Raw genomic sequence first — 24,747 nt, 5'->3', positions numbered from 1 at the left:
TACAAAAACTTACACTACGTTTCCGTAACAGTAAAACCATTAATATCCGAACTGGTGTTTTGATAAATAGAAATTGCTAATTTCATTTAATTGAAACGCTTTTCTTAACAAGTGTTATTCTTTATGTTATAGAGGGTTTTCAGAACGCAACAGTTCTGAAAACCCTCTAAAATAAAACTTTTTACATAGTTGTACCGGCTGTGATGTGTTTCGCTAAACATAAAGCTTTTTATAAACTTTATAAATGAATCTTTAGTCAAACTTATACCAAAACAACCAAAATAATGAACAGCATTAAAAAAATAAAAGCAAGAAATAAATAAATTGCACTTTAAGTTATTAAAAAAATTATTTTACGAGTACAAAACAATTACAGCTAGTATACTATGCGGCTTTAGGCTATAATAATTTTATGTTTTCACTAAACTTTAAATCCTTATCTATAGATACTCCAAGTAGTTTCATTTTTTCAGAATTTCATCTTATCTTTTTGTTTTTTATATTTATAAAACGGTTTTCAAAAGTTTTTTAACCAATTGATATTACTTGGAAACTATCTTAGTTTGCAACCATATACCTTTAATAAATACAATTAAATATACGTAGCAGGTCGGTTTGCATGATATATGTCTTATGATTTACATTGTATACAACAAATATATACACTTATAAACGTGTATATTGTAAATCAGAGCAAAAACTCTTGAAAATTAGAGTAAGAAACATCGAAAGAAATATTTACTTGGTATTAAGATAATATAGTCATTGTACTATGTCTATAATATTTTAAAAGTGGAAGTTGTGTCTAGAGATGTCGGTAGCTGAAAATACCAAGTGTTTCTTTCAATTTTTCTTACTCTGATTTTTAAGCTTTAAAAATTTTTGTTAAGAGCAAAAAATTTAATCCATTGTGTCATGCTAACTTACTAACGGTGTACAAAGTAGAGATAAGAAGCGAACCGAACAAACAGAACTAGAACCTTACATATAACTGAACTGAACCGAACCCGTACTCTACTTGTTACCAAACCGAACCAAACCCGAACTTTGAAAAGGGAACAAACTAAACCAAACAAACTGCCCTTACCCTTACCAAACTATCGATGAACGACATAGTGTTCAGCTTTTTTGAAGTTTTAATGATTGCTACTGTTAAACTTACCCAACAATTAGAGGTTTGTCATTATTGGCTTGATGATCTTAGAAAAGGATTGTGCCACTTGTTATTGCTTCAATTCTGTTTTTTTCTTCTTTTTTATAAAATTTAGAACACCACAGGTTATTTCAACATAGTAACTTTGAAGGTCATCATTAGAGGTAAAAAATTAATTCTATTTGATAAATAACTATGAAATCATTTTAGCATATTGTTATTGATTCCATAGCGTTCGAGCTTTTTAAGCAATATTAATATATTAATTAAAGGCTAAGAATAAAGTAAAAAAATTATTGAACTTTTTGCGCATGCGCGAAATTTATGAGATAAAAGACAAAAAAGGACCGGATCTGTCTCCTAAAATTCTCCGCAACTTTTTGAACTGAAATTTTCAGGGTGTATTAATAAAAAGACAAATAACAATCTGAACCTAAAACCAAAGTTGGATATTAATTCTACACCTAGTTATAATGGATCTACGACAACATACACCTTTTTTTGCCTCAAAATTGATCAAAAAAGAATTTCTACTAGATTTAAATGTTTGATTGAGGTTCATTGTAGCCATACCCATTCTTAAACTTTTGGAAAAATTTCAAAGCGTTTTGTCAACAGCATCTTTAAAATTTTGGGAAACTATGAGCAGAAAAGTAAATTTTTCAAATTTTCAAAAATGCAAATAAAGATAAAAATAAAAAAATTCTAATTATTGAAAAAATCTTATAATTTAGTTATTATAGTGATCAGGCTAAATATATTCGTTTAATAAATTAGTTCAAATTACAAAAAGTCCTTCTAAAAAATTGTCACTTAGCAACCGTTGCTATACAAATTATCTCAAAATATACGAAAACTTTGCGAGCAAGCCACGAAAGCAGCGTGTTGAAACGAGCAGACGCGTTTTTTCTATAGCGTGTTAAATTATAAAATATTTTAGAAATATGAAAATTTGTTTAAAAATATAGAAAAGCTAATTATCAAGAATTGGAGGAACAAAAAATATGTATACTGCAAGAAACAGAAAAGTTGTTAAAGGAACATGAAAAGAGCATTGCGTCGACAATAGGGTGTGTCATACTATGGTCAAAATTTAAAAATTCATACTTATCAGTGGCATTTTTAAGAAAAGGGTGAGGTTTAACATATTAAATTCAAAACTATCAAAAAATTTGAATTTAAATGAGTTTAAGCTACCAGGGAACTGCCTTGAAAATTGCCAAAAATTGTAAATTTTTGATATTTTCATATTTTCAGGGTTAATTTCAATATTTTAGTATTATATCTGCTTTACAACAACCTTATCAAAAGAAATTATAGCAGGATAAACAAAATTCGTTTAATAGTTATACTGTTTCAGAAATTTTGGTTCACAAAATACTTAAAAATTAGTATTTTTGCAAAGTTTTGTATGTATTTAACTTATACATTCTATTTGATGAATGGCTACACACAAAACTTTATTCAAAAGTATTTTGCTTTAATATTTGTTATGCAAATTATATATATATATATATATATATATATATATATATATATATATATATATATATATATATATATATATATATATATATATATATATATATATTTATATATATATTTATAATATATATTTATGTCTTTCTAATTTTAAAAGTTACTAGATAAAAAATAATATTAAAATTAAAATGGCTACTGGAACAAGATGGAAAAATGGTTCTTGTCTACGTCAATATTTGGGATCTGGAAAAGAGTTGCCAACAGCTGAACTGCCAACAATGAGAGATGTCCTAAGATATGGTATTTTTTTAAGAGAAACAAGTAAACTAAACAGAAGAAACTATAGCAATTCTGAGTTGATCCAGGATATTTATAATAAACTTTCAGAAAAATGGCAAATGGCCAGTGTTTTATTTGTGCCTCCCGTAACTTGTTTAAAGCATAATTTGGTAACAAGACTTATAGACGCATGGAACAAAGCTAGTCTAATTTCTCAAAACAAAGCAAGTAAAGTTATAAAACAAAAGTTTAATTTCATTATTGTCAAACTGTTTGACTTGGTGGCGTGTAACTGTAAAATAGTTCTTTGTTCTGAGCAATGCTGTCCTCCTGACTGTAAATTTGGTGCCCACATTACCTGTATCTGTCCTAGGGAGATAAAAATACCAATTATTGAACTGGTTTATATAAAAGGTATGAGTGACCATACGACAATCATTATAAAAGTGTTAATAAAGCTGAAAATCAAATTTAATAATATTTTACTGATCTCTTTGATTATTTTAAAAAGAAAATTTTATTTTAATTTGTCTAGTTGTAAGCAAAATGTTGCTACCTTTTTTTTAGCCCAACGAGAAAAGATTGGATCTTTTAGTTCATATCAACTTGGACCTGCTGATTTGATGGAGTCCAAAAGGTTCAAAAAAGTACAAAGTTGCAAACAAAATATTTAAAAAAATCTAGAAATTATGAAGATATCTCTAATATTGCATTAGCCAGTATTCGATATGGTGTTGGTTTAAGAGCAACTGCAGTCATAGCTACTGCAGCATGGGTAGATGGAGGACTTGTATCCCAAAGTGACACTAGATTAATAATAGATCACAGTAAAGTTCGGAGAGCTAGGGATAAAGTAATGAATGAAGTTGCTATTCAGTTTGATGATTATTGCAATAAAGAGATTATTGACTGCATATTTTTTGATGGACGAAAAGATCTTACTAAAGTATTTTTAACTGTAGATGGATCAGACAGACAGTATCCGGCTAAAGTTAAAGAAGAACATTACACTATTTGTTCTGGTGATGGTAAGTATTTATTTCATTTCACTCCAGCTAAAGAAGCAAAAAAGAACCACGCTGAAATTATAGCAGATAAGATTATTGAGTATACTGCAATGAGGAACATTAATGTACACTTAAAAGCAATTGGTGGAGACTCTACCAATGTAAACACTGGTTGTGATGGAGGAGTAATGCACTTTATGGAGCTAAAATTAGGGCGAAAGTTAAATTGGATTGTATGTGCTCTACACACCAATGAATTACCACTCAAACGCCTAATTAAATTGTTAGATGGAGAATCTAAAAGTGGTAAAAAATGGAGTGGACCCATTGGAAGCTTACTTGATGAAGCAACCAATCTTGAAATTAACCCTTTTTTTAGTAAAGTTGAAACTGGTGAGCCTCTAATTAACTTAAGTAATGATGTGGTTAAAGACCTTTCTACAGATCAGTATTACGGCTATCAAATAGTTAACGCTATACGCAGTGGTCACGTTCCTCAGCAACTAGGACTTCTTGAAATTGGCCCTGTTAACATGGCCAGATGGCTAACAACAGCCAATAGAATATGTAGAATTTGGGTATCTCATCATGGTCTTCAAGGCGATGCAGCCCAAAAACTTCTTAAACTAGTCGAGTTCATTGTGGGAGTGTACTTTCCTGTCTGGTTTAACATCAAAGTTAAACATAGTTGGACAGAAGGACCAAAACATGTTCTTTACCAGCTTAAGTTGCTTCAACACCAGTCACTCGATATTCAGAATATTGTCATTCCAACTATTAAGCGATCTGCTTGGTATGCCTTCTCTGAATCTATTCTTCAAACTATGCTTTGTTCTGAAAATAAAGAGGATAGAAGTTTCAGTGTACTCAAAATTCTAGAAATAAGAGGAGAAGGTGATGAAAATGAACAACTAGGAGATCTATCTGTTAGACCAAGAAGGACACCAGATATCAATACTAAGGCAACTTGTCTCAAGGATCTTATTGATTGGAATGAAGCTTTTGAACCACCTTTGACTTGTTGCATGACAACTAAAGACATCAAAGAGTATTTATTCAAACCAATGATTGTACCAAACTGGTGTTGCCACACTCAAGCTGTCGAAAGATGTGTAAAAAAAGTTACCTAGGCATGCGAAAATGTTTTTACAGAAAATAGAAGAGATGGTTGGATTAAAGGACTAGAGTTATCACAGAAGTTGATGTCACGTAATCTATCTAAACAAAACCTTATTGGCTTGACAATGTTTAAGAATTAATCTTTATTGTACTTTATTTTAATAAATGCCAGTAAATGTTGTGTGGATCTATATAAAAGTTTTATTTTTAGTTCCAAAACAACCTAATTTTACAGTTTCAGTGGTAGGCAGTGGGAGGGGGCAAACCTCTCTATTTGTTTTTACAAAAATATTTTTTTTTTTAAAATAAAGAGATGGCGTTTTTTTACGTTTTGTAAGTTGTTTTTTTTTAATACTTCCATTTTTTAAGTTTTTACCTCCCTCTCCCCCCCCCCCCCCGGGCTTTTGGTGAAATAGTCTCACTGACTCCCTGGTAGCTAAAACTTTTTTTTTTTTTTTTTTTAAACTTTTAATATTATACCTCACCCTTTTTTAAACTATGCAAAGTAAAATTCAAAAAAAAAAAGTATGACACACGCTAGTCGATAATGAGTGCAAACTTAAAAATATTAACCGAAAGAATTGAAAAAATCGAAATTTATGTAAATAACAATAAATCCAATGTGATGAATATTCAAAAAGACTTAAGCGATGTTAAAACTACATTAAACTTTCAAGAAACAAACCTAATAGAGAAAAGATAAAACAAATTAAGAAATGCCATGATAACGAGTTGAACATTTTGAGCAAAAAAACAATCGACTTAGAAAATAGATCTAGACGAAATAACCTCCGAATCGATGGAGTAGAAAAAAAAACTGAATGAAACCTGGACTGATTGTGAAGATACAGTAAAAGATATTTTTAAAAATAAACAGCGAAGTAGTTGTAGAGCACAAAGAGTAGAAAAAACAAGAGATAGCAAAATACCCAGAACAATAGTTCTGAAACTCTTAAACTATCAGGACAAGAACAGAATTCTAAACGCCGTTAAAAACTTGAAAGGTACTGGTGTGTTTATCAACGAAGATTTCGCGAAGAAAACGATCGAGAGTCGCAAAAAATTATGGGAAAAGGTCAAACGATTGCGCGGTGAAGGTAAGTATGCTATTATTAAATATGATAGAATTTTATGCAGAGAACTTAGAAACCCTATCCCTTACACTAAATTTTAAAAAGAAACTTTTCTAAAATGAATATCTGATAAATTAAAAAAATAATAAAAATGGCTGGAATAAGTGATTTTGAATTTATAAGATTTAACTTTACTGAATTGAATTCTGATGAAAATATAAACCCAATATAAAAAATTGCTCGGATTGCTTGTATCACATGCGATTATCCATGCGAGTTAGAAGGGTTTCTTTTTAAAAATATTTATGACAAAAATTTAAATAAAATTAGAATTCTTCACGTAAATATTCGAAGTAATAACAATTTTGAAAAACTTCTTAACTAGTTAGATGAAACAAAAAATCGTTTTAATATAGTTTGTTTAACTGAAACGTGGATTTCGAATGACTTAGATAGTAATTCGAATTTTAATATTCCACATTTTAAATTAATTTCGCTCAAAAGACAAGTAAATAAACGCGGCGGAGGAGTCCTTACTTATGTGAATGAAAATATTTTTTATTACGTTAGGAATAATTTAAGTGCTTCCGATGGCGATAAAGAAATTTTAACTATAGAAATTATAAACAATCAATCACAAAACATTTTACTAACCTGTTGATATCGACCCCCTGACGGCGTGAGCGAGAACTTGAGCATTTTTTTTTGAACAAAGTATTTTTAGAAAAGGTATTAATGAAAAAAAAAAGAGTTTCATTATTGCGGACCTAAATATAAATTGTCTTCTGTATAATGAAGATAACAAAATTAAAAACTTTTATGACTCCCTTTTTGAAACGGGTGCAATTCCTTTAATAAATAGGCCGACCAGAGTTACAAAAAACTCGGCATCTTTGATTGATAATATCGTTACAACAGATATATTCAACAATGAGATTCAAACGGGTATCCTAAAATCTGATATTACTGACCATTTTCCAATATTTTTTACACTTAATTCAAAATATGAAAATAAAAATAAATAAATCAAAATTAAAACACGCACTTTTAACCATACTAATATAAACCAGTTTAAAAACCAATTATCGTTACTGCACTGGAAGCATATTAACTTCAATGACAATGCAGACAAAATTTACGATAATTTTTTTGAAACCTTTTACTCCGTATATGATGCAAACTTCCCTATTATTCAAAGAACAATAACTCCAAAAAATATAAACAATTCTTGGGTAAAAAAGGGTTTAAAAAATCATCCAAGATAAAACAGAAGCTGTATATAAAATATCTCAAAACAAAATCATCTTCAAATGAGAAAATATATAAAGATTACAAATATCTATTTGAAAAAGTTTGTAAAAACTTGAAAAAAAATTACTACTCAAAACTCTTAGATAAGTTCAAAAATAACTCAAGACGCATTTGGCAAGTAATGAATAAAATTAGTGGTAGACAAAAGAAATGCTCAGGTTCTCTCCCCCAGATGATTATTGTTGATAACAAACGTATATGTGATCCAAGAGATATAGCTCATGAGTTTAACAAATTTTTTATTGACATCGGTCCTAAACTAGCAAATAAAATTCCTTTTACCAAAGCAAAATTTAACGATTTTCTAGTACAGATGGATAATTGCAATGGTTCCAACGAATTATATTCAAAACTATCTTTTCAGGAATTTGAAAGAACATTCAAATCACTTAAAAAAACAAAGCAAGCGGAGCAGATGACATAAACGGTAATATAGTTATAGAATGTTTTGAACAATTAAAAGATATTCTTTTTAAAGTATATGGAGCGTCTATCCATCAAGGAGTATTTCCTAACCGATTAAAAATTGCAAAAGTTACCCCTATTTTAAAAGAGGGAGACCAAAAAAATATCAGTAATTATCGTCCTAATTCCGTCCTTTGCACATTTTCAAAAATACTAGAACGCATTGTGTACAATAGACTATACAATTATTTTCTTTCTAATAATTTGTTATACGTCAACCAATTTGGTTTTAAAATAAACAATTCTACGGAACATGCAATTATCCAATTTGTACGTGAAATTTCAAATTCTTTTGAAAAATCTAAATATACCTTAGGTGTTTTCATCGACCTATCGAAAGCATTCAATACTGTCGATCATCAAATTTTGATACAAAAACTGAAGTACTATGGAGTAAATTACAAAGTCATAAAATGGTTCCGAAGTTATTTATCAAACCGTAAACAGTTTGTTTTTAGTAATAATAATTATTCTAATGAGTTTCTAAATATTTCATGTGGCGTTCCCCAAGGCTCCATTTTGGGACCACTGTTGTTCTTGATTTATATAAACGACCTAAATAAAGCCTCAAATTTAATGAGTATCATGTTTGCTGATGATACCAATTTATTTATTTCCAATAATGATATTTACAAACTCTTCTCTAGCATGAACGAGCAACTTAAAAATATATCCAAGTGGTTCAAATGCAATAAACTAACTCTAAACAGTAACAAAACAAAATGGATTCTGTTCCATCCTGTCTCAAAAAAAGCTTATTTACCCCCAAATTTGCCCAAAATTATTATTGATGATACTGAGATAAAAAGACACTATGTCTTGATGAAAACATCACATGGAAAGCACTTATTGACTATATTAGCACAAAAATTTCCGAAAGCATTTGAATTTTATATAAATCCAGAACATATTTAAGTAAAAAAAGTTTAACGCAACTCTACTACTCATTTATACATAGTTATTTAAATTATGCAAATATTGTATGGGGAAGCACAGAAAAAAGTAAGTTACAATGTCTTTATCGCCGTTAGAAGCATGCAATCCGTTTAATTAATTTTGCGGATCGGTACACTCATTCCAAAACTTTTTTTATTGAAATGAAAATTCTCAATATATATGTGCTTAATGTGTTTAATGTCTTATGCTTTATGTATTTGTGGAAAAATGACTTATCCTTATCTGTCTTTAAAGATCTCTTTTGTGAAAAACCAATAAATAAATATACACTTAGAAATAATTTTCTCATATATGAACCTTTTTGTCGAACTAAGTTTAATAGGTTTTGTATTGCTTATCGCGCACCGTATCTTTGGAATAAGATTGTTTTGTCAAATTTTGATATATCTCACACTTATCCCACTTTCAAATATAAACTGAAAAATTTTATTTTATCTATTGATGACGTAGTCAAGTACTTCTAATTGATACTTTGTAATCTTTGTTTAGAACTTTTATTTTATTGTAAAATACGCTTTATGAAACGTTTTAATTTTTGTTTTTATCTTATATATAAATGATATAGATTCTGTATATAGTAAAGTCAGATTTATTTACACGAAATCTTATTTTATTTATATAGCATCGTCAGATTTATTTACACTGTTTACTGAAATTTTTTATTTTTATTCATTTTTGTTATGCTGTAAAATGTCTTAAGCTGTAAAAGGTTCTGATGATAAGATCATTATGATCTTCTTTCAGCTGCCTTGTTTGTATGTTTGTTTGTAAAATACGACAAACGTAAACGAGCAAAAAAACAACAACAAAAAAAACTAACATTGTAACCCAAAATAACTTAATAGTTTACTTTATTGAACTTAGATATATATTTTTTGGTTTCCTCGTAAAAAGTTTTGTTAATATTTCACTAAAATCAAAAAATAAAAATAAATTAAATTTTTCTTATATTTAATGGTAGAGAAGTTCCTTGTTATTACTTTGATTTTTTTGTGTTTTGTGAATGTAACTAATCAAACAAATAAAAAAAAACGTATGGTTTAATACCGAACCCGAACTTTAGTTGTTATCAAACTTAACCAAACCCGAACTGCGCTTAAGACCAAACCGAATCGAACTCAAACATTAGATTTAACCGAACCGAACCCGAATTATACTATTCTGCAACTATTCTGCCACCAAGCCCTGCTTCGCCTCTAAATCCTTGTCACAGTTAGCGGAGCTCCTCGGTAACAATTCAAAGTATTGGGCAATAATTCAAAGTATTGGGTAATTCTGGAACAGTAAATAATCTATTTCTTTTACTTGTTCTTTTTTTGGCGGCAGATGTGGTTCAAATGTCCTGATTGTTTTTGATTGACCAAATTGCCAGTTTTTTTCTTCTATTTAATAACATTCCATACCCTCGAACTCGATATCTAGAATGTTTATGATACTTGAATATTTTTCTTGTCGCAATGTGAATATCGCAGACTATTTTTCTACCATTAACTCTCGTTTTCTGACCATTTATCATGTAAAAATATCAACAATTTATTTAAATTATTAAACTATTAGAGCGAGAATAACTCAAAATTCACTCCAGAAAAACTATAGCATAAATAAATCTTTTGAGATAAAATATACATAAATAGTTAAATGTTTATGTTACTTACATTATATAATCTTCAAATAAATATCAGGCTTGATAATGGCATAATTTATGAACGATTAACGTAAACATTGGACATCATAATTGCGTGATTATCGAGTGAATAACAAAACAGTACGCACATATATGCGTGCTGTTTAGTACATATATAAATTAACGCTAAACCCTACTTTAACGCATATGTAAATAAACGCTAAACCCTGCTTCAATGCTTATATAAATAAACACTAAACCCTACTTCAACTAATTTAAACATGTATTTTGTTAACTATGCAAATTTTATCAAAATATTTTAATCAAACTACGTATAATATAACCTAAATTATCTAAAATCGCAACAACAACAACAAAAAAAGTTAAGTTAAAGTATTTTTTTTTTAAATCTTAAAGTTATGCGAATAATTATGGACGGTAGTGATATATAACTAAAAAAAAAAAGTAAAAAATTTTTTTTCTCAGTAAACCTTGTTATTAAGATAATAATTATTGTCTAAAAAATAAGAAAATTAAATACTTTAAGATTTTTAATAGATCTACGACAATGTTTTTTTAATTTATTTATTAAGATATTTTAGAAACGTAAAACCTAAGTTTAATAATTAATAATCATTATTTCGTATAAAGTTATTCAAAGTTTCGATTTATTCGCTATGTATTTAAACAAGACATTTTGAATGATAAGTTAGCAACACAAGAATTTCAATAATCAAAATAAACTTCATGTTTTAAGCAATAAACAAACATGGTGTTTAAAAAAGACAGATATCTCTGTACCACTGTATTTGTTGCTAACGCTTCTATTATTTTGGTCTGCATAAATCTGATCTTTTTAATAATTGTTATTAGCTTGAATACATGGTATAAGCGTGTTAACGATGTAAGCATTAAATTTTGGTATGGTGGACTCTGGAGTGAATGCATGGGAGAATCAGATAGAACTTTTTGCAGCCCACTTACAAATATACCAAGTAATTTTCTTTTTGATAATTTAACTTATATTTCTATCATTTGTATTATCGTTATTATTGTTGTTAATTGTGTCATAGTTCTTAATTATATACTATTGTTCATTATTTAATTTTACTTGGACATTTTTAATTTATAGATATAAGATTAATAATTATTGTAAATTTTTGCAAATCAAAACGAAAAGCATACATTAATTATAAATCTTATATTTTTAATTTTAAAATATTTTAGGATGGCTTTTAGTTTCACAAGTACTGTGTTTGATATCTTTGATCAGTCTTTTCACGAATATTGTTTACATAATGATAGCTATGGCGCGAAAAAAATTAAAAATCACCATTCTGATGTTGTTTACACATATAACAAGTAAATTTTAATGTTATTTTGTTATTTAACTGTGCATTTCAGTTTTTACGTCTATCCATAACAGTGCCTGATATTTTAATATTTTGCGATTTTTGTTTCGTGTCTGTATTTATGCCAACCCTTAAATGTACAAGCATAGATGAGCAAGTGTGAATGATGCGGTACGCGCCTTTGTTACTATAAAAGTTTAAATCAAAGCAAAATTTTTTTTTTTAGCCATTTCGTTGCTGATAGCAACACTGATATACAGCTATGAAGGTTTTTCATCGAATACCAAACCATACTCGACTTACTTTTTGGCCTGGGTAACAATATTTTTGCAATTAATTGCTTCAGTAATGTGTACCTACTCTTTAATACGTGTATCAAAAGAAGATAAGAAGCATGCAATAATAAATGGTATTACCTGCTAATATCGTACTTTGTATTACCTGCGAATATCGTACTTCGTATTACCTGCTAATATCGTACTTCGTATTACCTGCTAATATCGTACTTCGTATTACCTGCTAATATCGTACTTCGTATTACCTGCTTATATCGTACTTCGTAGTTTACAGTGCTTTAAATTTCCATCTAAGAGTTTATTGCTATTAATATCTATTAATAGCTATTAATATCTGCACTGACTTTAACCCATAAGTAAAAATTTGTAGAAAAGTAACGTGTTTGTAAAGTAATTGGATTTGTAATTTATTTTTATATATTAATTGAATTTTATATTCCTATTGTTTATTTATCAATTATTCAACTTAAAATTAATTGATAGGAAAATTTTAGAGTGATTTTAGCAATATTATCGTACTTTGATAACTTGTTTGCTTAGAGCAAGATATATGTTTCAAACTCTTGTATCTATGTATAGAACTTTAATCATTGCGCCCCGGCTAGAGGTGTGGCATGGTAATAATGAGGCTCTAGTAAAGTATAATTGTGCATTAGAGTGTGGTGTTAAACTTGTGTGGTGTTTAACTAATACTTGTTAAGATATGTTTTTATAATACTTAAAGTTTAAAAATTTACTTAAAGTGAAAAGTTTAAACTTTACACCTCATCGCACAAAACTTGCATAAGTATGAATGGTTTATAATTTAATAAACTTAAGTAAAACATAAGTATGAATGGTTTATAATTTAATAAACTTAAGTAAAACATAAGTATGAATGGTTTATAATTTAATAAACTTAAGTAAAACGTAAGTATGAATGGTTTATAATTTAATAAACTTAAGTAAAACATAAGTATGAATGGTTTATAATTTAATAAACTGCTTTTTAATCGTGTCTTATTAAAATAACATTGCAAGGTTGTCTTATTTTTTTCTTATGTTCTTATTGTCTTTTTGTGGAATTATAACTAGTTCTAAATTTGATGAAAGTGAAAAAATATAATATGTGTTTAAAATACTACAGCTAAAACTTGTTTTATTGTCGGTGTGAATGGGGTTCACTACTACAACTCTACATTTTTCTCGCGAAAAATGTAGAGTTCTCCTTCACACTTTCGTCCACATCAGTGTGTAGCTTTTACTCCTTTGCACAAATGTGGACTTTTTTTGGACGTTGTAGACTTTTTAATTCTTTTATTTTTTATTACACAAATGTAGAAAACTAATGAAGCAACTTATATAAGTTTACAAAATAAATCTTAAAAAAGTTTCCTTTAGATTATTTTGATTGTTATTCTTTCAAATGACAATGACGACAACTTTTATCTAAAGTTTTTTACTTGTTGTTTACTCTATTTTAATTTTTTATTCATTTATTGTTAACTCCATTTTTATTTTTTATTTACTTGCTATTCGCTCCATTTTTGATCGTATACAGTTAAATCTCGGTGAGTCGAACACCGGTTAACTCGAGCTTTTGTTATCTCGAGCTAATTCATTTGGTCCCTGGAAATCGTCTAATTACTGGCTATAAAAATTCTACGCTAAAATTGAACATTAAATAACTCAAATTTTGTATAGTTGAACCAGCTTTTCATCCCCTAACAACAGTTTCCTTCGGTTAACTCGAACTTTTTGTATGGGAAAGAAATCAAAAAAAATTTTTTTTTTTCAAGTCATCCTATAACAGTAGCCTATATTTTTTCGTTGTATTTAGATCTGAATAAAATTGATTGTTATTAGACATAAAAAAATGCTACAAATATTAATTAATGTTACAAAATATCGGGATCCGTCAAAGGACTGAAGAAATTGATGATACAGCTTCAGTGGATTTACTGTCAAGGCAAAACAACAATTTATTTATTTTAAGAGACATTAAGAGACTCACTTATAAGACAACTTAGTATTACACAAACAATTCAAAAGTTCCAGAGAATTGTACGAATGTTTTAAAAATCACCACTCAAAAATAAAGTTTTACAAAAATGCGTAAAAATTGAATACAAATAAAGAATGTAAAGAAAAGGTGGAATAGTCTTCTTGCAATGTTGGAGCAATTTATTGCATTAAAAACATGCATATGGAAAGCATTGATGGATTTTAAATACAAGAAATTTAATAATATGTCGGAGGAGGAACATTTAGTGGCGCAGACTGTAGTAACGGTGTTACAACCAATAAAACTCGAAATTAAAAGACTCGGTTGACGCAACGCATCCCTACTTGATGCAGAGAGTGTATTAGTATTTATAATAGATGTTTTGCGCAAAAATAAAGATTGCTTTTCGTTTAAAATGCTTCAATAGAGACGCATTTGCAACATAGAATTGTTTAAAGACGGAATAAAAATTTAGTTGGCTTACTAAAATGTTTAAATAGTTCATCAAGTTCATTAGCAAGTTCAGTTTTGACTCCTAGCGGCAGGGGAAAATCCAGCATTTTTTGGTATTTCAGATATGGAGCAAACTCCAAATATTTGTATGTTTATACTTATGTCAAATAAGGATGCTTTACAAAAAACTGCGATGATTGGAGTCTGTGAACCAAAAAACCCCAAAGTTTTCACCCCTGCCACAAACCTGAGAGCAACAAGTTGATAAAATATTTTTTGTACTATTCTTAACTAGACTTATATTTATTGATAAATTTTAAATTTCATTGTAAAATATTTCAGCGTTCAAAAATTATGACCATATAAAGTTTGACCCCTTTCCCCCCCCCCCCCCTTCATAATATTTGAACGCTGAGAGATTATACAATAAAACTTAAAATCGATGAATGTAAATCTAATTTAGAATAGTACAAAAAAGTATAGTAATAGTTAATTTCCAGACATAGAGTTTGCTCCATGTATGGAAATCAACTATCTTAAAGATCTAAAAATGGTGAATCCGCCCCTGCCTAGCGGTCCAGCTGCAGTTACAGCCTTTTGAAAAACTTGCAACCAAGAGCAACTAATTTTAGTTTAAGATCTTCCAGCAGCTGTCCAATTATGGTAGTGGCTTCAAATTGTAGAAGTCAACTAGCGTCGTTAGCAGCAGTAAGGATTTTGTACCGATTTGTAATTAGTAACACAAATTTAAATGATGATAACCATTTTTTAAAACTCTTGTTTGGTTGTACTGATCACTGGTTAGATCCAGGTTTTCCATGGCATGTTTAAAAATTGTTAATATTTTTCTTGGCCACTTCGCAAGTGGTTTAATCGCATAGGTACAAGAACTCCATCTTGTCATAGAAAATCTACGCTTTAGTAAAGATCTTCTATCGGGCAGGGTAGAACTAAAAAATACGTACAAAGACTCAACATTTCCAAATAATACTTCAAATTCAATGGATGATTTAAATGCGTGCACACCAGCTAAATTCATACTGTGAGCGCTACAAGAAACGTGCAGAGCTTCCGAACAATTTTGCCTTATTAAGGCTTGAGCTCCCTTGAAAACACCTGACATATTGGATCCATTATCGTATTTTTGACCGCAACAGTTTTGAATACCTAAATCTAGTCTTGCAATCCCATCAGTGTTAAGCTTGGCTATATTAACTCCTTTCTTCTTATTAAAAGCTTCAACACACAAGAATTGTTCTTTGATTTGCTAGCATTTAATTTCTCTTTCATAGAGAAGAAAACTAATAATAAAGGTAATCTGCTCCATGTGAGATTTATCAAGGGTATCATCAACTATGATGTGAATATCTACAATGATGGTGAAGTAGATAATATTATGTATTTTTTCAACAGCTACACATCGGATGACACTACCACCACATTCTCTGATGAACTCATTCATGAACATCAGAACACAATCTTCATTAGACAATGGAGAGAGGAAATGGGCACTATATCAGTTTCCATCACTATATCAGTTTCCAAACGACTCTCCATTGTAAACAAAATACTCGGTTGTTTTTTTTTTTCCTAACTTGGCAACCGCAAAAATAACAATATAAAAGGAAATTATTTTATTTTTTTTAATTTTTTAGTTACCCTAAGCAGTCCTTACTGGACAGTTATCATGTATTTGAGTCCAAAAACTTAAATCCTTGAAAACTGACCGGGTCCTCATAGAGACAAGGCGGCTTATTTGTCTAAAAAAAGCGACGCTATGGTTCTCTCTTTCGCTTCAACAGTTAAATACTACTTGAAAAGTAGTATTTAACTGTTGAAGCTGATGACTTCGCGATAAAAGCTGCGCTTTTATCGCGAAGTCATCAGCAAATGTCTCGTTCGCTTCAAATTCTTTAACAACTGTGTTTCTAAAAATACCCAACAAAGTTGCTATCAGTGTCGACGGCTTCAAAACAAAACTTTATTGCTTCCATTATAATTACCGCAGCGCATCATCTTCCGCGCAATCAAGCACGAATTAACATGGCTAACTGCTCATAGAATTACGGAATTTGCCCAGTTCCGTTAACTACAACTAAATCTTATTTTTTGTTTTTAAAAAAGAGTTCATAATTTATAAAATTATAAAAACAGAACTTAAATTTTTTTTTCATGTGCATTTTTATTCCGAATACTAAGGTTTTAAACTCAAATACAAAAACTAAACAGATTTCACATTATCAGTCATTAAAATATTTCTTATTTATTGTAAAAAAATTAAAAAAAAAAAAAGCCTTTCCTCCCAGCCATACTTCGTTGGACAAGGAAGATGTTGATGACTCCTTTCGGACTGAATCCATATCATTGAGACATAATGCAACTGCAGTATATATGATTTAAGTGCTTCCATCGTTGGTGGTAGTTTTTCACCCATAAACAGATTGTGGGCATACATGAACTACTGAAATTGACCGATTGTTTTGTGTGTTTTTGATTTGTATAAAAGACATACAAATCTATTAAGGCCTGGCATCACTTTTTCCAGCTTAAAATTATCCTGACCATGCAGAGCTAAAGTATCTAATATTAGTTCATCTGCCAATAAAAATACTTTCAGACAGCTTTTTTTGAACACCCAACAAGTTTTCCTGGATTTATCAAAAGCTAGTAGTAGTAAACCATTTGGAGAAAAAAGGGACCGTGGAATTAACCTCATTTCATGATTAAAAATGCAGTCAGAAAAGTCTTTTTTATAGTTTCCTCTTATCTTTAAATCTAAAAATTATTAAACGCATCATGCAAACCTTTAAGAGTGAATTTTAAATTTCATACTAACCAAAGATAACAGAAATGCTGTTTAGCTCTTATTAGACAAGTCAAATGATATTTGGTGTCATTTGCGATGGTGATATTTGCGACTCCAGCCTATGGATTGCTTGGTCCACTAATAGATATGAGGTTGAGACGAATTTTCAAGAGTTGATTCGAAGTATTGTTAGCAATGTTTAAAAGTTTTTCTATCATGTTTTCTTTTGAAACTTTGTGAAGAGCATCGTCATCAAAATCTTAGTGGCAAAATATATACATTATTTTGTCTAAATTGTTTTATCTGTGATCCATGTGACGTGAGAAGAAGTTTCAATCTACTAGATGGTTGTCCTAGTTTTTTTTCTAATGTGTCACATATACTTGCTTAAACCCGCTCAAAACTAGCTTTGGCTCTATCAAGTTTGTATTTATTTTTTAGGTTTAAGTAACATTTTAAATGATACATTTTAAATGGTATCGTTTGTTTTGTAAAAATTCCATATTAAATTCAAAGCGTGAAGAAAATTCAATGTCGCCATACTTAGCTCTTGTAACTGCACAATCAGTTTTTTTTCAAAGATTCATATGTAGGTTCCGCAACATAATTTATAATTTTTTGTTTCAGAGTTACACTGTTGACAAATGATACATAAAGCAAAATATAAATACTTTATCTTTTTTTCTGGTGCAACAAATTCCATTACTGGCTTTACATTACTGTATGTACATAACAATACGATTATAAGTAATGATAACAATATAAATCATATTTTAATAATTATTTCAAGAATGTTTTTTGTTGTTGTTGTTATTTAGGTGCCCCAAGAAGACCTAACAAGCTTGTCACAGAGCACCACGGAAGTGCATTTAACCAGGAAGTTCACGCCTCCTTCCTTACCGTGATACGAATATACTTCCAAAGCTCGTTTCAAGCCTGGATCTCCTGCTTCTTAAGCAAGCGCTCTAACCACTGCGCTACGGCCGCACATGTTTAATACAAGACTAGTTAAATAACCAGGAAAATATATAATCAACAGAAAATCTTTACATAGGATCATCGATTGTAATCAAACATATAGCATTAACAAAGATTAGTACTTATATTAAATGTATGAATGGATGGGAAACACTATATTAAAAGAGAAAAAACAATAAAATTTCTAGGTGTTCTCCTTGATGAAAATGTCATGCGGAAAAATCACATAAACTTAATCGAAAATTAAATTTCGAAAAATATTGGTATACTTTATAAGGTAAAACCTTACCTGAACCATGTATGCTTAAAATACATCTATTTCTCTTTTATTTATTGTTTTTTGAATTATGCTAATATTGCTTGGTGCAGCACCAATAAAACAAAAATTAAAAAACTTATCAAAAAACAAAGACATGCAATTAGAATAATATCCAATGCACATCGTCTCTCGCCTTCACAACCATTGTTTAAAAATCTCAAAATACTGAATGTTTACCAAATGAATATCTATCACATTTTAATTTTTATGTACAAAGTCAATAATGAAACGATCCCAAATATATTCAAAACCTTATTTAAAAAAATACAGCACAAATACCCTACTAAATATTCAATCAATAATTATATTCATGATAAAAATTATTATGAAGTCACCAAGTTTTCTATTACCACTAGGGGGCCTTAACTATGGAATATACTAATTAATAACGAGATTAAAATGCTTGAAACTCTAAACAATTTCAAATTAAAACTAAAAAAGTTAATTTTGTTTAATCAAAATAGATTATGTTGTATATTTTCATGTTATATGGAAAGATTTAAGTTTACGAGTTGTTATTTATTCTACTTTTCATTTTTATTGCAATACAAAAATGTGCATTTGTTTTATTAAATTCTTTTAAATTCTTAATAATATATTTCTTAATACAATATTCTATTTTTATTTGTTTTTTAAATTTATTTGAAAGATTTTTTATTTTACTTTTTACTTTTATGTGATCTTTTATATCGATATTAATATCGATATTATATCGATATTAATATCGATATTAATATCGATATTAATATCGATATTAATATCGATATTAATATCGATATTAATATCGATATTATATCGATATTAATATCGGAATTGATTATTTATTACTTTTTTATTCTTTATTTATTTATTTATTTTTTTAATTTTTATGTATATTATTTAATGATATATATTTGCATAACCGTATGTGTGTATATAATGCGAATATATTATTTACGGAATTTTAAGGGCTTGGTGATAAGACAATTGTGTCTTCTTCTTGCCCCAGCCATTGTTAAATTTTAAATACGAAATTTATAAATATGTATTGACGGTAAACTTACAGAGAGAGAGAAAAAAAAGTAAAATATAATTTAATGGTAACATCTCATTCTAAAAGATTTTTTGTATCTTGGCGGTCACCTTGAGTTTCGAAACCTTACACTAGCGGCAGTTCAAAATTAAAATTCAAAAAACTCAAACTTTCAATGATCTACGTAACCGCTCTTCAATATTCATTTAGCTGAAAGCCGCAAAAGTTGGAGAAAATATGTAACCAAAAAACCAGTAAAAAAGTTTTTTTTTAAGTTTACAGTAGCCTGATTGTATCAAAAGTAATGTATTGAAAATAATGCAATCTTTAAAATAATGCAGTCTTCAAAATAAATTATTAAATTGTTAATAATGCAGTTCTCCAAATGGAAAAAAAATGAAAAAATAATTAAGATCATCAACGAGTTAGTTGAGAAACAAGTTTGTTGAGAAACGTCTTTGTTGAAAGATTACTAGTTCTTACTATAACATTAATTAAAAGCTTTTGTTTAGTTATGAAAGTATAATTAACGATTTTGCCAGAATAAAACTTATCAAGTAAACTTTATATAAACACGCACAAAACTTTGTTCAAATATAAAAGAATAATGCAATCAGTTAGAGAATGTCACCTAGGAATTTCTTTAATTTGAATTGTTTGTTAATATGTTATCAAACATAATATTTGTCTAATTTTTCATTTAAAACCTTTAATATCTAATTTTACTGAGATGATTGTGAAACTAAAAGATAATATAAAAAGTGTGAGGAAAACAAAGTTCTTAATAAAGTAACTGACTTAAAACCAATAATAAAAAAACAAATAATATACCCTGCGAGCATAGAACGTCCGCTAGACGTCTTACGTACGCGATACAATCGTTGGACATCGTGAGGACGTTTTACGGACGTCTTTGCCTGCTGGATCTTTACGGAAATATAGGTACAACTTCTTTGTTAGCGTCAATATACTTAACGACAGTTTTTAGCTTTAACGCTAACAAATGCAAATAAACTTTTCCCTTGTTCCATCAGCCAGTGGTTACAATATTGTTTACTTATTTTTATTATATAAATTATGAATTTATTTACTGTTGTAAATAAGTTCATAAAAAATAAATAAATGCATAAAACGAAGGTTACGCTGTCGAATCAAGGATCCATTCAATTCCAACAGTTTGGTATTTTTTTATTTAGGGACATTTGTATTTGAAATAAAATGGTAAGCAAAATATTTTTTTCGATCAAATTTATACTTAAGAAGTTTTTTGCTAATACTCTTGTTTCATCTCAACTTTATATATTATAATCTTAATTTTACTTAAGATAAGATTAACTTATCTCAACTTAATTTATAATGATAATTATAAATTAAAGGGATTTTTTCGACGGGGAATTTTTTCCGGGTTTTTTTCTTCTCATTGAACTATTTCCGGGGGATTCATTCCGGGGGTTATTTCCTAAAACCGGTTGTACCAAAAAGTAGAGCATTTTACTTTGATATCGTTATACATTTTTAAAATTAAAAATACTTATTTCATTATAAATCTTAACTTATATTAATAATTTATGAAGTATTCGTCTTTGTCTTGATTTTTTTATTTACATAGATTTAATAAAAAGCAAACAATTAATCTCTTTTCAAAAGAAATATTTCCTACTGTTACGTAAATTTTTTCTAAACCATGTATAAATGCGCTGTAAGAGCTTGCGAATTAAAATAAACGTTTTAAAGAAACTGTTTGTTTTGGCTGCCAAAATATTTCGGTCGATTAACTACAAAAACCAACTCAGGTAAATTTTGTTCTCAGAAATGCAATTCGAAATTGTATTATTGTCGAAAGTAAAAGATTTTGAACTCAACTTTAATAAGTTTTAATTTTATTTACAGAAACGGAAGTATTTTTTTTTAACGAAGAAATTTATTGAGTTATTTTAACAACTGTTTCACAGAACAAAAACATATATTATTATATTGTTCTGAAATAAATAAGAATGTTGCTTTGAAACATTTTCATTAAAAATATCTAATATTATATCAATATTAGATATTTTTAATATATCAATGATATACATTTTACTATTTCCTTCGTTAGTTGCTGTGTAAAACGACGTCGTGAATTATCTTCAGAAGTTAATTAAAAGCTTAGTAATTAAATGCCTTACGTCATTTTATTATTCAAAATCTTATAGTTCGGCGTTTGATTATATTTCTTGTAACTAGCGTTTTTTAAAGTTGTAACGAAAATGATCGGAGAAAATGATGAATATATCGATGATAATAACAACGTCGAAACAATTGATGAAAATAATAACCAGGCTATTTGTTTTGAAAAATCTAGTATTTTAGTTAGTGACGCAGGCCTAAAAAACACATTTGTTAGCATTTCTAACAAAAATATTTTTAACAAAATATTCAAATGTACTAAAAGACAAATATTTTTACCAGAACCGAACTCGATCGAGAATTTTCAACAACATTACAATGAGGATATATATCCAATTAACACGTATCCTATAGGAAAACTTTTAATACTAAATTATTCTAATTTTCAAGCTTTAAGTTTGAAAAACTATCCACGAAAAGGTTCAGAGAAAGACGTTGAACGTTTAAAATGTTTGTTTTTAAAGCTTGGTTTTGTTGTGGAGCTGTTTGAAAATTTGACAACTTCTGAAACTGTCACGGCTGTTGCCGAAAGTACTAGCTGCAAACAAAAGTTTAGTTGTTTTTTTGTAGCTATATTATCTCATGGGTTAGAAAATGAATTTTTTACGGCAGACGACAAAATGCAAATTGATAAAGTAGCAACTTTGTTTAAAATCCCTAAATTAGCTGGTATACCAAAAATTTTCTTGATTCAAGCATGTCAAGGATTTATCAATATGGAAAGTAACAAGGAATCAACAAATCTTGAAACAGCTGATTACGAAGATTTTCGTTCACATTACAAGTTTGTTACCTTGCCAACTGAATCAGACGTCGTCTATGCTTTTGCTACGGTGTTTGGATTTCAATCCGTTCGAAACACTTTAAAGGGGAGCTGGTTCATCCAAAATATGTGTGATGTCATCAGTCAAAACGTTTCAAAAATGGACTTTTTACAAATGCTAACAAAAGTAAATGCCAAATTATCGCTGCTTAAAAGCAAACCTAAAGACGAAGATTCTAAAGAAAAATCACAAGTCGGTAGTTTTGTGAGCTATTTAACAAAAGAGTTTTATTTTTGTCTTCCTCACGGTCACTAAGCAACATTAACTTGTTCGTATTAGTGATAGTCCTTTAGTAACTTTTTATCAGTTATCAAAATTAACTTTCAAAATAAATTTTTAAAAAAATAGAAAATATAAATGAAGTTATTATTTTTTGATACAGTCTAGACTTTTTATCCAATTTATATAACAGTTTTTTTTGCATGTAAAACCAAATTCAATATTAGATTTGATTCAAGACTTTAAAGATTTAATTTTTTTGGCATTTTGACATTTCAAATTCTATTTATATAATTGGCAAATTATATTATTGGTATATCTTTTGGCAGATCGGCATTTCAAATTCTATTGTTGCGTATTTATTACCTGCTACTGCTGTTTGACGCACATTTACTACACGTTAACGCTGTTTTTTGTTATAAAACTTTTTATATTTTTCATCAGAGTTCATAAAAATTTATATAAAATTTGTATTATAAATTTTATTATTTATTATTTTTTCTTCAATTTCTAATATAAACGATATACATTATGTAAATATTTTGCACGCATATGTTATATGCAACTTCATTTATGTAACTTATAGAATTATTTATTTAAAATTTTTTTAACGCTTAAAACGTGTATCGAACTTTTTATATCAACAATGCACACATTTTATTTTACGCATTCACCAAGTATGTATTTATTGATGGACGTGTATTAAACCCAAATTATCAAGACGTAAAAATAACGTTAAAATAGCTGATACTTTATTTAAAAAAGATATCTGACGTGAGTAACATTAACGTATAAAATTTGGTGATGCAACGGCTTTCTAATTCTTAGACGTAGTATCCTAAATACCAAAATAATTAAAGCAACCATTGTAAAACATTATCTTACTCAAATCTATGGGATATATGAACTATATTTCCTGATCATACTACTTTGATCTCACGTGAGTATTACACACACGCGCATGCACACACAGATATATATATATATATATATATATATATATATATATATATATATATATATATATATATATATATATATATATATATATATATATATATATATTTAGTTTTTAGGGTGACAAAAAAAATCAAAGTGCTTGAAATTAGATTCTTAACCCTTAATTGCGTTCCTTTTAACTAAAAAAATAAACTAAGTATTATTAAGATAAATCTATATCTAGGGGTTGCTCAATGAACTTGATATTATCAGATTGAAGGGTCAACGGAGAATAAAAACAAATGTATTTTAATTTTTTGCGAAAACAAAGTTTTAACTATTTTATTCAAATTTAACGTTATGATTTTAATCCATCTTATTCATAATGTTTCCTTGTTTTTATTTTTTTGATTGTTGACTTGTTTTCAGTAATGCGTTAACTATTGTGAACTTTCGCATATCTGGAATTCGACGTCAATGTTCTTCCACGGTTTGTAAAACATGTTGCAATCGAATTTCATCATTCGTCAAGATTTTTGTGTAATCTTAAACAAGTTTCAGCTTAAAAAAAAATCTTGACGAATGATTAAAAAAAAAAAAATTCCTCTGCTGTGTCATTCTCAACTTCCATAGAATCAACAATTTCATATGCTTCCTGGTATTTGGTTACTGTGCTCCATGTGTCTGGGCAATTTTTCTTTATAAATGTCCCATTTATTTCAAGCACTTCAAACACATATTTTAATATCTTTGTTACAAAGTCATCTAGGTTCATTCAGCTTACAATTTTATCCATCAATCTTCTGTCTTCAAGCCTTTTATCTTTGTTTTTTTGGGTGGCTTTTCAAGTGCAATCAACATGTTTTCTTTAGTTTGATTATGCTGAAAAAGAGAGATTCACAAGGCCTTCAGTTAAATACCATAAATGC

General features: G+C 28.7%; 1 protein-coding gene and 1 long non-coding RNA gene across 3 annotated transcripts; both read left to right on the top strand.

Annotated features, from left to right (window-relative positions):
• Positions 1 to 10,771: 10,771 nt before the first annotated feature.
• On the top strand, positions 10,772 to 12,554 carry LOC101240705 (uncharacterized). The gene is made up of 3 exons (XR_010641282.1): positions 10,772 to 11,465; positions 11,698 to 11,832; positions 12,049 to 12,554. It is a non-coding gene; the product is annotated as an uncharacterized LOC101240705 (long non-coding RNA).
• An 8,136-nt stretch (positions 12,555 to 20,690) lies between these two features.
• Positions 20,691 to 23,556, top strand: LOC100210019 (caspase-6). Of its 2 annotated transcripts, none has more exons than XM_065807950.1 (2): positions 20,691 to 20,891; positions 21,766 to 23,556. In XM_065807950.1, exon 2 carries the CDS (start codon positions 21,917 to 21,919, stop codon positions 22,913 to 22,915), a length of 999 nt encoding a protein of 332 aa, XP_065664022.1. In that variant the 5' UTR covers positions 20,691 to 20,891; positions 21,766 to 21,916; the 3' UTR covers positions 22,916 to 23,556. The 2 variants fall into 2 exon arrangements, with proteins under 2 accessions (XP_065664022.1, XP_065664021.1); XM_065807949.1 differs by lacking the exon at positions 20,691 to 20,891 and adding an exon at positions 21,308 to 21,463.
• The last annotated feature ends 1,191 nt before the right edge of the window (positions 23,557 to 24,747 follow it).

The sequence above is a fragment of the Hydra vulgaris genome, chromosome 10, assembly GCF_038396675.1.
Source record: "Hydra vulgaris chromosome 10, alternate assembly HydraT2T_AEP".
In the NCBI taxonomy this organism is placed as follows: domain Eukaryota; kingdom Metazoa; phylum Cnidaria; class Hydrozoa; order Anthoathecata; family Hydridae; genus Hydra; species Hydra vulgaris.
This window is presented reverse-complemented; position numbering and strand designations above follow the sequence as displayed.

Excerpts from the sequence above, each read along its gene's own strand:
- LOC100210019 (XM_065807950.1), top strand. The coding sequence starts at position 21,917 with ATGATCGGAGAAAATGATGAATATATCGATGATAATAACAACGTCGAA.